At 40.1% G+C, this 14,234-nt stretch overlaps 2 protein-coding genes across 2 annotated transcripts; one reads left to right on the forward strand and one right to left on the reverse strand.

The window, feature by feature from the left end:
• Nucleotides 1-3,997: 3,997 nt before the first annotated feature.
• LOC122926299 lies at nt 3,998-7,147 on the forward strand. Its single transcript, XM_044277669.1, has 5 exons — nt 3,998-4,006; nt 4,072-4,195; nt 4,314-4,393; nt 4,845-5,209; nt 6,958-7,147. The coding sequence occupies exons 1-5, from the start codon at nt 3,998-4,000 to the stop codon at nt 7,145-7,147; spliced, it is 768 nt and encodes a 255-aa protein (XP_044133604.1).
• Nucleotides 7,148-9,744: 2,597 nt separating this feature from the next.
• Nucleotides 9,745-13,982, reverse strand: LOC122926960. Its single transcript, XM_044278488.1, has 2 exons — nt 13,916-13,982; nt 9,745-13,444 (listed from the first exon to the last, which is right to left on the reverse strand). The coding sequence occupies exon 2, from the start codon at nt 11,919-11,921 to the stop codon at nt 9,981-9,983; it is 1,941 nt and encodes a 646-aa protein (XP_044134423.1). The 5' UTR covers nt 11,922-13,444; nt 13,916-13,982; the 3' UTR covers nt 9,745-9,980.
• Nucleotides 13,983-14,234: the final 252 nt, after the last annotated feature.

The following is a 14,234-nucleotide window of genomic DNA, read 5'->3' on the forward strand; positions in this document are numbered from 1 at the left end:
TCTGGTAAGTTTTGCCAGCTGGCGGTTGCCATGCATTGGCACTTCTCTTTCATTGCGTGCACCTGATAAAAAAAATTAAAAAAAATCGTTGAAGCCTCCGTGGACGAGAACGTCACCAGGATGTCGGAGGGGGGGCAGTGTTCCATCACTCCGGAGTTGGACCATTCCCAGGCTCACATCGGAGCTGTTAAAAAGGGGCATACCTTTCTCGGCCTCGGCGAGAAAGGCAGAGCTGTACCGCTTACTGGTGGCGGATACAGCGGGTCCTCGTCAGGACAAGGTGTCGATGGCTACGTTGCAGACTTCTCTCACCCAACTGCATGTGATGGTCAACTACTTGACATTGTCAATTAATAATATTCTGGCCAGGCTGCAGACTGTAGAGTCTCAAGGTGCTACTGCTGCTAATCCTGCCCAGGACATTCCAGTCACTTCCACGTCCGCTGCAGGTTCCTCAGGTATTGTGTGCTCCGTGCCCAACATCACGACGGCGCATTTTATTCTGGCAAATGTCAAAAAGGACATTCTTGAGGGCAGAGATGTAAATCTGGCCTCCTTGCTTATTGCTACCAGAGACATATCTGATAACAAAGTTATTGCATGTGGTGATGTTTCTGTGGTTCTTAGGAGCCGCGATCACAGGCTTAATAAGAAGTTATCAATTCCGGAATTCATTCTGGCATTCAGCCTGTATAGAGATGTCATCTGTTCTGTCCGCCCAGATAGGACAGAAGAGGTGGATCTGTATCTTTATAGGGTTACTGATTTGGGGCATAAGTATGGCGGTGCTGCGTTCTATGATTATCATTGTTCTTTCTCTGCGAAGGCTGCAGCAGCACTCACTCAGTTTCAATTTACTACAAATTGGGCTAATATTGACACTGAGCTCTTCTGCAGACATTTTGCAGGGCTTAAAACACCGGCGTGTTCTTTGTGTGAATCTATATTACATATGCCCGTGTGGTGTCATCTTTCTGCCGTCGGTGCAGAGACAGCCCCCAGAGCCCCTTCAGCTGGCCCATCGGATGCTCTCAAGGGTACCGGCACGGTCGATAAATTAGGTCGCCCTATCAAATTTTTAGGGAGATCCCAGATTTGTAACAACTTCAACTACGTGCAACTACGGTCAATGTCATCTTCTCCATGTGTGTATCAATTGTTTCAGAGCTCATCCTAAGGTAGCGTGTACATTAAAGTCAGACAAAGCGTACATGAGTGTCGTTAACACTGATTATTTACAGTCATGTCTGCTAGGTCATCATGACCTTGAGTTTAACTTCCTGGTCACAGGTTTCGTGGCAGGTTTCCACACAGGACTGGTGGCGCTGCCTGAGGTCACGCATGAGTGTAGAAACTTGCAGTCTGCCGAGAGAGAACCAAAGTCAGTTGACAAGTTATTACAGACTGAGGTCGAGAAAGGGTTTCTTATAGGGCCCTTTACAGTGTCACCGTTTGAACGGTGGAGGATCAGCCTGATAGGGGTAGTTACCAGCAAGATTAGCAAGAAAGAAAGGCTGAATTATGATCTATCGGCCCCGCACGGGTCTCATATCGCTAGTTTAAATTCCCTTATCCCGTCTGAACAGGTGAGCATGAAGTATTCCACTATAGACCAGGCCATAGCAACTATTATGCAGTTAGGTGCAGGCACCCACTTATCCAAGGCCGACATAGCTGATGCTTTTAAACTCCTTCCCATCATGCCTGCATTCTGGCAATGGCACAGCATTAAATGGAGGGATTTGTATTATCTTGCCACAGAGTTAATGTTTGGCTCCAAGAGTAGCCCTTGGTTATTTGATCAGTTTGCGCAGACCCTGCATTGGATCCTGGAGTCCAAGTTCCACTGCGAACGTGTTATCCACTACCTGGATGACTTCTTATTGATTGAATCTCCATCTGGTACAACGCAGGGACTCAAAACTTTGTTGGCTGTTTTTTCTCACCTAGGTGTGGCGGTGTCACCTAAGAAAGTTGAAGGCCCTTCCACTGTTATCACTTTTCTAGGCATTATGTTGGACTCTGTTAGTCAGGATCAAGGAGGTCATTCACAAGTTCACCGTAGTAATGGTGACAACTAAGGCAGATTTACAATCATTATTGGGCATGTTAAAGGGAACCTGTCACCCAAAAATCGCCTATTAAGCTGTTTACCGTACCTTATAGTGCTGTATAGTCGTTTCTTGATGCACTTTTTGTTCGTTTTGCCGCATGTATGCTCATTCAGAAATCGATGTTATATTCAGCTGCTGCCCCGTGCTTCAAGTCAGGCTTGAAGTCACGGGGGCAGCGGCCTCGGCGTCTTACATGGCCCTCTCCCCGCCCCCTGCCTCTGTTACTGACAGCCGAACTCCGAATCCGGGACCGCGCTCAACGGCCGCATGCGCAGTAAAGGGCGGCAGGAGCGCGGTCCCGGCTGCCGCGCGTACTACGCGCCGTCTTACTTTCGCCGCACTGCGCATGCGCCCGACATCCTGTATCAAACGCGCCCGCGCCCGGCATCTTTACGCAGCCTACGTGATCTCCAGCACGCAAGCCGCAGAGGCAAGGCGCACAGGGGGTCACACTCCTGCTATAATTCAAGACTTCTAAGGTATTCAAGGACGTTTTAGGTATTCAAGGACGTTTTGGTATGAATTAAGTGTATGTAAAACGGCTCATTATAATATTTGAATTAAATCATGGGCACTTTTTTTTTTTTTACATTGCATCAGGAACCTGGAAAAAATCAATCCGCTCCTACCACCTCAGCTTTCAAGTACCCCACTAAAATGCCCTAAAATAAAACACTACCCACAATTTTTCGATTCAAAGTAATCTAATAGCAGCATTCAATAAGAGGCACGTTTTTTAATCAGTGCAACAGTATTAAGAAATATTCTCCCACAGGCAGTGTAAAGGGGCACTCTCACCAGCGTCAACACATATTCTCCCACAGGCAGTGTAAAGGGGCAATCTCACCAGCGTCAACACATATTCTCCCACAGGCAGTGTAAAGGGGCACTCTCACCAGCGTCAACACATATTCTCCCACAGGCAGTGTAAAGGGGCACTCTCACCAGCGTCAACACATCTTCTCCCACAGGCAGTGTAAAGGGGCACTCTCACCAGCGTCAACACATATTCTCCCACAGGCAGTGTAAAGGGGCACTCTCACCAGCGTCAACACATATTCTCCCACAAGCAGTGTAAAGGGGCACTTTTATAACCCCCGCTCCTCCTGCATCCTTTATTCTAACCTACAGTGAAATCTGGCAAATATTGTAATCAAGCATTCTTGGGGACAAAACGGTAACCAGGACAAAGGGAAATTGACGCTAAAACTCTCCATCACCACCTCCACAGTGTCCATGGGCTACCACTGCTGTATGACCGTGTAATCTGCATCACCACCCCCGCAGTGTCCATGTTGTTCCGCTGCTGTATGACTGTGTAATCTGCATCACCACCCCCGCAGTGTCCATGGGCTACCGCTGCTGTATGACCGTGTAATCTGCATCACCACCTCCGCAGTGTCCATGTTGTTCCGCTGCTGTATGACCGTGTAATCTGCATCACCACCCCCGCAGTGTCCATGGGCTACCGCTGCTGTATGTCTGTGTAATCTGCATCACCACCTCCGCAGTGTCCATGTTGTTCCGCTGCTGTATGACTGTGTAATCTGCATCACCACCCCCGCAGTGTCCATGGGCTACCGCTGCTGTATGACCGTGTAATCTGCATCACCACCCCCGCAGTGTCCATGTTGTTCCGCTGCTGTATGACTGTGTAATCTGCATCACCACCCCCGCAGTGTCCATGGGCTACCGCTGCTGTATGACCGTGTAATCTGCATCACCACCTCCGCAGTGTCCATGTTGTTCCGCTGCTGTATGACTGTGTAATCTGCATCAGCCACACCGCACTGTCCATGTAGTAAAATGGTCATCACTAAAACAATAATCGAAATTTGTAATATTTTTTTTTAGAATAATATCTTTACAGAAACCGTAAAGAGATGGACCAGGTGAGTCTCTATATTAAAACAATTATATTTTTTATTCTACCTTAATTTGTTGGTTTAATTTACAGTACCGCAACTTTATTTCCGATGAGGAACCATGTACCATAACCATAGTACAGCTCACCGATTCCACTGTGTCTATTGAAAGTAATTACGACATTGTAGGTTGCTTTGAAGAGGACTACATAGATGGTGAAATAGTAAATCTACAGGTATTGCCTTTTTTTTAGTATTGTGTATATTAAAAAAACTCTTGATGTAATTTCAAATGGTTTATTTTTATATTTAAATTTGGAAATTAATATTGAAGACGGGAAAGAACCAGACGATAACGCATGTGAAGAAATAAGCGGAGATGTTTCCCTAAATTCCAATAATAACGAAATTCAGGTAAATAAAAAAATTCAAATTTTTTATTTGATTATTAAATAATATTTGCTCATTTTTCGGTAATGAGCAATGCGGAGAAAGTATTTGGCAGTCGTGCAGGGCTGTTGTTGGCTGACAGAATCAATAAGTCAACTGTAAGGATGGACGTAGTAGATACGCAGCCTGATCCAGGGCTCTTCCTCCCTTATATATGCTATATATTAAAACTGTGCCTTGGTAGAAAAGGGGAAGAGTGTAAGTCATGAGGATGACACAAGGTGCAATGGATATTGTATCTCCTGTTCTTTTTATATTTTTGTACAATCATTATCATAAGATTATTTCAATGTCCAAAAATTGGGTGGTGCCAAACGATGCTTGTCTTGTTGTCCCTAGCTCAATAAAATTAGAACACTGCGAGATATTCCGATGATACTAATACATTATACTAAAATTTATTTTCTCTTAAAAGATGGACGAGTTATTGCAAGAGCTAAGATCAAAATTTGGACTATATTCCGGGGAAGAAGAATGTTTCCCCAGTAATCCGCTAATAAATGAGAATTTAGGTTATGAAGATTTCTTACCATTATGTTCAGAGAGCCGAATTGGCAGAGTCGACTGGTGTACATGTGAAAATTGTGTGACAATGCCCACCAACCTTGAATCGATATGTTGCAAAGAAGTTGAAAATGCAACTCCGTACATCTGTAGTTTCCAATGTATCACACAGCATGAATTTTTTTCTATTTTTTGTCAAAGAGAAGACACAGTCAACGTAGTTTTACGAATTGTGGGACAGTTACAAAGACCACCTCCCAAAAAACAAGAAAATCGGTAACGTATTGAAAAAATATTTTTTGCTTCCTAGTTTACTTTTTCATGGTCTGGCAGAATCACTAGTGGACACTAGTGATTATGTTATTTTACGTTCTAGAGCAGCGGTCTCAAACTGAATTTACCTGTTGGTTATAGGAGGCAAAGTATGGTTGAGGCTGTGACGCAATAAGGGATTTCTATTAGGGACAGCTGACGGGAGCTGCTGATTTGAGAAAATAAATTCTGCGCTAAAAGTACATTGTGAAAAAAAAAATTAACATTGGCAAACGTTCATGTTATGCAAATGTTTAACGCGATAATTTTAATATGTTTTGCTAAAATTGATCGTAAAGCGAACATTGGCCAATATTTTACACTTGGCCACATATATAATCAACCATCAGAAGGAGCACCAGTAAACATGGGTGGGAGTCAATTTTAAAAAACAAAAAACATTTTTTTTTGGGAAAGACGTCCATTGGTATGGGCCACTAATTATTGTACTCTTGGGTACTCCAAAGTCCAACGTGCAATTATTTTCTTTCCCTTGTTCTATAGCCTGTATTTTCAATATGTGTAATGTTATCCATGGGAGGGGTTTGGCTGTATGGCTGCAGTACACAGGAAATTTTTAAATGTAAAGCGTTAATTAATTCTGACATGGTGCCGGAGAATTTAACTTGAAAACAATGGTGAACACTGTAATGGCGAACAGGAATAATAGTAGAAGTCGAGGGCAACTCCTTTTTCTCCTCTGTTCCCTGTGTTATCTGCGTGCACCTGCAGTACTAGATGTCTAATGTTAGGGTTCACTTTTATTAACTTTGACCGGATGAGGAACCGTTGAGCATTGCGAATTATAACTTATTTAGTTCTGCTCTGTGGTCATCTGACATAAATGAAGACTCAATCGAGGAATCGTTTCGGCCCTAGAATGGCCGGTCTTGAGAATAGTTGTTTAGATAGATGTACACTGGCTAATTTCCAAATTTATCTAGTGTAAGGACGCCTTCACACGAATGCACATTGCGGTCCAAAAAGCCAAGGGACATATTGCATGGAAGCCCCCACAAAGGGGATCCCGGCCACTTTCACTTTACATCTGCGTTTTAGCTATCCGTCCTAGAGCTCCGTCCTCGGGTCTCTTGGACGGAAAGCTACTGATCAGCATTCTTCTAATGCACCCTGAATGGAGAGAAATCCGTTCTGGATGCATCAGGATGTCTTCAGTTCTGGACCGGAACGTTTTTTGAGCGCAGCATGCTGTGCTTTTTGTTTGGTCAAAAAATGTCTCAGTACTGAACCGAAGACATTCTGATGCATCCGGAACGGATTTGTCTCCATTCATGATGCGTTAGGAGAATCCTGATCAGTAGCTTTCCGTCCTAGAGTCCCAAGGACGGATCTCTTGGACGGAAAGCTAAAACGCAAGTGTGAAAGGGGCCTAAAGCACTCAATAGTGCTTCTGTAGTGTTCATTCAGTACTTCTGTTCCACATGTCAGAATATGCTGACCCATTGATGTAAATTTGTCCCCATCTGAGATGCATAAGGGCTAAGGAACCCACCAATTATGTAGTGGAACAGCAATTGCTGATCCACAATCATGGCACGGGAAAAATATCCTTCAGTAACAATGCCATCATACTTATAATAAAACATTACATTAATGTGATTGATTTTTGAAGACTCAACCAAAAATAGATTATGTTCTAAACTAATTATGTAAAGAAATTTATATTAAGTTATATTTTTTAATCTTTACAGGCACCATCGTAAAATTGCCTACAGATCTTTCACAGCCTGGGTTCATGGATACCTAGGCATTGGTAATCGCAGACCTATACCTTCTTGTGTAGTTAATAAAGTGCGTACTTGTTTTCCTGACCCTGATAGTGAATATACTGGATTCAAGGAATGCAACGATCACCCCGCTGAATTTATGGCATTCGAGTAAATGTTATATAGTAGTTCAATAAATGTTAAAAATAAGTTTAAAAATGTTTTTTTTTATTGACATAAAATAAAGATTAACAAACAATTCTGTTATTTGTATACATAATTCACAATATTTATTTGAAAACGGGTGGACAAAAATTTGACAATGCTATTTGTTAACACCAAACATTTTTTGACAAATTAAACTATATTATTTGAATTTTATTTGTTATAATCATTATTTTAATATATATATATATATACACACACACACATACATATATATATACACACATACATGTGTATATCGATATAAATAATATATATATATATATATATATATATTATTTTTTTAAAATGGCCTCCAACCATCCCCTTCTAGCCATTCCTGTCACTCACCAATTATTTTTACTATTGGTATACTGTGTTTTATGAACCAGTCACCTATGAATTCTGTACTAAGATACCGGCAGGGCCAGTTAGGGTGCAGCGATAGCATGTCTTTAATAATCTGGTTCGAAATTTGATTATAAAAAAATTAAAAGCTATAAAGAAAATTTATTTTCAGTCACCTACGATGCAGGATTCTGGATCCAAGTCAATAAGTCAACCTTCTGAATTGCCAATTAACTAAATAACCAAATAATTTGACTTAACATGTTTTATTAAGAATTCAATTTTTGAATTGAACCTTTCCCCAGGATTTGGTTTATAGAGCTGGGGACATGGGCTTTTAGATGGCCGGTGGCACATCTGCAATACCCAGTCCCCATTGCTCTATGTGATTCTATGGCGGCCAACAATTGTTTTTAGAGATATGTAAATGAACTAGATATGACTCCAATGTCCGGAGAGGAGTCATATTTTCATTATCTCCTGACACGGGAGTGATATCTGGTTAATTTGCTTATCTCTAAAATTATTTTTCAGCCGAGAAAAGAGCACATTGAGCTATGGGGACTGGGGGCTTCTAGATGTGCCAACGGCCGTCTAGAAGCCCATGTCCCCAGCTCGATACACAAAATCCTGGAGACAGGTTCCCTATAAAAAAAGATTCTCGAAATTATACCCGGCGTATTAGAGACGTGACGCTACTTACAACCTGTTCCTGCTGGTTGCTTGGTAACAAATTCACATTTCTCTGTTTCATCTAAAAATAACACACACAGTATATAAATAGTATAAAATTTTTTTTTTTTTCACATGCATCTGTCTGCGGCGTGAATCAAGCTCCAAGTGAGAGTGGGATCCTTTAATGTTTATCCAAAATATTCAAACTCATAGTAAATGTCGGAAGTCTATAACTGAACTTTATTAGTCAAATTCAAGTTTATAGTTTTATATGGTTAAGATTGCGTAGAGAAACGGACATTCACGGGCACATAGAACTTGATTCACACTGCCGACTAATTCATCTGAAAAAAATTAAAAAATAAACAATTTTATTGTAAAAACATTTTTAACAAAAAATTCTTAGTAATAAATATAACATATTTATGGTTGCTTGGGAGAGGAACGTATTCGGACACTTGCATTCCTAAGAAAAAAAAATAAAAAGATGTTTGCCTCTTTGTAAAATTTAAGGAATGTATGTAAGACTTTAAAACATCACTCACCATCAACAGTAACTGCATTATCATAACACAGTATGATTGATTGTAGTTCCATTCGTGATATAAAACTTATCTAACTTCTAAGAGAAAAAATAGAAAATAAAATAAATATATATATTTATATATATATAAATATATATCCATATATATATATACATATGAGCAAGAGAGAGAGAGAAAGAGTATCACACTCACACTTAGGCCTCTTTCACTCTTGTGTTGTGAAGATGAGGCGAGCACTTCAGTGGCCGGAAGTGCACGCCTGATCCAGCTCAACGCTAGTGAACTGAAAACATTTGAAGACGTATCATTCTTCAAAACAAATTCAGTGTTACCGTGGCCGCCAGGATGCTACTAGCGTCCAGGATTCAATAGTAGTGGTGGGGAGGGAGGGAGCGGCATACTTAGAGTCCGAGCGGCTCACGTGGTGCTCCTGTATGACGTCAGAGCTCCCCACGCGCATGGATCACTTGATCTATGCACTGGGGCGCCCTGATGTCATCCTGGAGCGCCCAGGGAGCACAACGTGGAATGCAAGTATGTCGCTCCCCCTACTCTTTTCTATGGCAACCAGGACTTTAGCGTCCAAGCTTCCTTAGTAACCATTCACATATAGCTAAACGTTGGATAAGACGATGCGAGGAAACAACGTTTAACTAAAGGGTTGGTCCGGAATAATGAATTTCAATGGGCATTAATTCTGGATCCGTTCTTCCAACATGCATTCATGATTTTTGGCTGGATAAAAATCCATAACATGCTGCGGATATTGATGCGGCCAAAAAACGTCTCAGTACTAAGCTGAGGACATCCTGATGCATCGTGAAGGGATTTCTCACCATTGCGGATGCATGGGGATTATCCTGGTCAATAGATTTCTGTCCAAGAGAGCAGAGGACGGATCTCTAGGACGGATAACAAAAAAAGCTAGTGTGAAAGAGGCCTTTTTTTTATATGGTGTGTATAATCCAAATGTACAACTATATAACATGTCTGTACTCACCGTTGGAATATAAGAACCAAAAAAAGACAATCATGGTTGTTCATTCTAAGTAGAAACAGGCATCAAGTGTGGTCAGTCCATAAGAGACTTGATTTCTCTCCTGGAAGACACTAACAAAATGATTAACGAGATAACCATAACACCATAAACAAAAACTTTTTTTTATTTTTTTAACCGGTATTGTTTTGTAAATTAACTGTGAAGAACCATTATTTTGAATTTTTTATAAAGAGGTTCTATTTTTCGCTGTAACGAAATCGATTAATTTGCATTCGCCTGATTTCAGCTTTATTAGGCCGCTCCATATTTGCTATGTTAGGAGGTAGTGATGCAGTTCGACTTTCCCAATCGTGTGAGATTTTACCACCTGCCATCTTGAGTACATCATCAATAATATCATACATAAATTCAACCGATAACTTCTCGTATACATTGCGGACGATCCAACGAGATCTTCCTTTTGGGACAAACAACTTTGTTCTTCTTGCTCCGACCGCTTCAGTGTTGGAACGTGAAAATTTGACTGTGGCCTGTTTTCTTCCGGTATTGTTATTATGGGTTAAAACCGCTAACTTTGTTCGAGCCTCCATTCCATCCATCCCGAAATGAATCCGCTTGGTGCGATACTTCAACGCCAAACTGTGGAAATTCTCCAGTGCACCAGTGTGACATCCATGAATAAGATGCGGCATATCATTTTGAAATTGCTGACTTGTCACAATCTTCTCTATGTTTGTAAAAGGAGGAGTGTCTTTGATGATCCATAAGTAGCGTTTTTCTTCATCACCATCTTCAATAGTTTTATGAGCACACTTGCTGTACAGATTTGCTTCCCACTGGTGCTGGTTGCAGATGTGATGCAGTAGTGAAAACCACTTTTCCTTGAATAGGTCGACGTTATTCTGACTTGTTTTGACACACCACCAGAAGTGAAGACCGATCTTGTCAATCCAGGGAGCTATTTGCTTGCATAATTTCATTTTTGAAACTTTTGTGAGTTTTTTTTTAATGGATTTTGAATAGTGCCATATGTCAAATTGATGGTTGATCTGGGGGTAATTGGTTTTCATCATCTTTCGAATCCCGACATGTCGATCCGATGCAAATATCTGTATTTCCATGCCCTTCTCAAGTAGACGATCCATGACGATTCCAAATCCATGTTTCTCCATTGCAACGGAGGATGAACACTGGCTACGTTGAACCACTTCAAAATCAAGAATAGTATCTGTGACACAGTCCATCATAGTGTAAACACAGTATTTTGCACTGTGGCCGGGACTGTCACACTGACCATCTCCAGATATGCTCAATTTCTTAGTTTTGCGGGCGTCAAGGTTAGACTGCTGGTTCTGTTTCCATGCCTTGTCAATTGATGGAAAAATAAAATTGGTCTGATACCTGTAATATGTTTTTTCTGAAATACTTACCACATACAATAAGTTAAAAAATTCGTTAATTTTTTGGAAATTTGAACCGCTAAGTAATAGGGAGGCAGCTAGTTGAATATTGCCAGAAGCATACTTACCAACTCGTGGCTGGGTTTCAAAAATTTCAAAATAATGACCTGCATAGCATTTTCCTGTATACTTACAATATGATCCATCAAAGGTTTTTTTAAAATTTTGGACAAGATAATTGCAATTAGGTTGACCTTGACATCTCACTTTGTAAATTAGATTTTCAAGATGGGATTCAAAAACTAGTAGTTTTCGTTGGTTCACTTGCTCTTTTTCGTCTTGTACTGTAAGTTCTGGTGCTTTGATAACAGTGTCCTGGTAGATTATTGGCGCTAATTCTTCCAGTTCTGATTCGAAAAAGCTCGACACGTTTGGTACATAATCACTATTGTCTTGTCCGTCTTCCGAATCTTCTTTATCATTGTCTTCATCCTCAATGCAATCTTCAGCAATCGGCGATAGAGGTGTAAAACAAGATGAAAAATCTTCATCCATTTGAGGGACAAAATCTTGATTGAAAGACATCCTATTTTGCCTCTTCTTTAGTGGAGATTCTGATTCGTCCCTCTGCTTCCCGGGGTTTGGAGTCGAAATTGAATGAATATTCCGTTCACTACCTACTTCAATATACTTACGTGGACTGACACTTTCGAAATCAGACTTAGGAAGTATGACGCTGTTTAGCAAAGATAACTCTGTTTGAGTGGCGACATCCATTGTTCTTACAGAAGATATTTCCAAGGAGGCATCACTTCTGATTTGTCCTGTCAGATCTTCCTCTGGATTACCTGTTTTTGATTGCAGACATCTTTTCCTTTTTGATGGTCTAGCCAGTTGTAGATTTTGGATAACAATATGTCTCCCTTTTCAAAAGAAAAAATTGTTGGAATAGCGTTGGGATAAAGTACACGACCATGGTGTGTAATTTTGTAGCTGTCTTCAGTAAAATGTAGGGAGCAGAGGCGATATTTATTGTTTTTGTTTTCTTCTAGAATTTTTTGGGCTAGTTGGTCAATATCCAAAAAATCCTGCGGTATCTGTTGGAGCCAGAGTTTTATACTATCTTTTTGCTTTGGAAAGCAATGAAGTATCACGTCATCCCCAATTTTTTTTTTTACTGTTCGGCTACTGCACTGTTGGATAACACAGCTAGGCATTTTTTTCAATGAAATTGACCTAAAAATAAATAAATAAATAAAAAAAAAAAAGAAATTATTAGAATGAGGGTTGTAACTATATTCATAACTGGCCAAGTAAAAAAAAGCTGAGGTAAAAATTGAACCACAATCTGGGGGTTCAAAAACACATATAAGACAAACAGGAGAACAGCCGGGGCATTCAGTTCTTAAAATATGTTACTAAATATGATGCTGCAGTAGTGAGATAATTTATTTTTAATACACGGCCAGCGTTACTTTATGTCCAGGCTTGGAGTCAAGGGGGCAGGGTCCTACTTGCTTCACGTCTCGCTTACCATTCCCCCATTTCCCATCCCTTCACTGTGATTGCCAGCGCTTAGGCCTAACAGCAGGCTGGCTTCTCCTAACAGAGAATTCTGTAACATATACGAAAACAGAATCCCCCTGCTGTACTATTGACGGTCGTGTCGAGGGTTTTGAACCACTGTTTCTGGTGACAGTTTAACTTCATAGCGCTCTAAACAACAATGATTAATAGGATGTAAATTATGTAGTCATTTTAAATAGTAAATAGAAATTAGTGCCTTGCCGTTTTTTTGCTAGCGAGAGCATTCAATATTCTATTTTCGCGCAATCACATTGTGTATCTATGTCCACAACAGTAATAACATCTATATGGACTAAGAGGTTGTAGAAGGCTTTTTGTCCATATGTACAATTGAAAAACAAACATTTACATTCTTTTAGACAAAAAATAGTCATCACAACTCCAGTGATTCGCCAGATAAAACACTAGACTTGAGAAATGCCTCCCTCAACTATAAATATGGATGGATGATTTACATCCTATACTCAACTCGTGTTCTGTTTATTGTGACTATCATTCATACCCATCATGTAATATTTTTTTCCTCTCACAGTTGAGAAATATTTATATTACTAAAGCAATTATCCAAATACATATAGATTAAAATGTTTTTTTTTTCTTACCATCTGTCAAGTATGGTTTTGGCTGTTGAGTGTCTTTCAATTTAATATTCGAAACTTACCTTTCACTAAAAGATACAGTAATACCTACGGTTTTATTCCAGTCAACCTATCCTTTAAATATAAAAAAAGGAAAGAATTAATATTAATTATTTACTTTTTTAATTATAAAAAAAAAAGGTCAAATTCAAAAGGGCGTAACTCTCCCTATGACAGTTTCATTAGCCACAATTGCATAGCAACAAAAAAAGGACAGGGGTGCAAAGCCATTTTAAATCACGGCAGGGGATAAGTTCATTTCAATGCCTCATAAACGCGTCCAAATTAGGACTATAAATCCTAAACTGCGGAAATGAAGGATGGGAAGAACAGTACAGAAAAACTATAGAGTGCTATCAGAGATTGCTTTCCATCCTTTTGCTTTATTTTTTTGTATAAAGGATGGATCTTGCAATCCCATTCCCGCTTCCATGCGGTATGTGTCCGTACCTTGTGCCACGCAATTTGTTGGACGTAGCACGAAAGACATACGTCCGTGTGAATTCGACCTTATAATAATGATATAATAGTTGAACTGGTAATTACCTGCAAGCATGAACACAAAAATATTACTTCTTGTCCATCCGATTTTGGAAAGGTAAACAGAAACCTGAATAAATTAATTTTATTTAAAAAAAAAGGGATTAAAAAATTAGGGAAAATAAAATATATACATTTTTGGCTAAATAACATTACATTGTGAAACTACATGGACACTGCGGAGGTGGTGATGCAGATTACACAGTCATACAGCAGCGGAACAACATGGACACTGCGGGGGTGGTGATGCAGATTACACAGACATACAGCAGCGGTAGCCCATGGACACTGCGGAGGTGGTGATGCAGATTACACAGTACATACA

This window comes from Bufo gargarizans, chromosome 2 (genome assembly GCF_014858855.1).
Source record: "Bufo gargarizans isolate SCDJY-AF-19 chromosome 2, ASM1485885v1, whole genome shotgun sequence".
Classification (NCBI taxonomy): domain Eukaryota; kingdom Metazoa; phylum Chordata; class Amphibia; order Anura; family Bufonidae; genus Bufo; species Bufo gargarizans.

Bases quoted from the DNA above. Each gene is read 5' to 3' on its own strand.
- LOC122926299 (XM_044277669.1), top strand. The intron at 4,394-4,844 runs GTAAATAAAAAA...TTCTCTTAAAAG, and splicing joins CCAATAATAACGAAATTCAG to ATGGACGAGTTATTGCAAGA. The intron at 5,210-6,957 runs GTAACGTATTGA...TAATCTTTACAG, and splicing joins CCCAAAAAACAAGAAAATCG to GCACCATCGTAAAATTGCCT.
- LOC122926960 (XM_044278488.1), bottom strand. From the start codon at position 11,921: ATGGATGTCGCCACTCAAACAGAGTTATCTTTGCTAAACAGCGTCATA.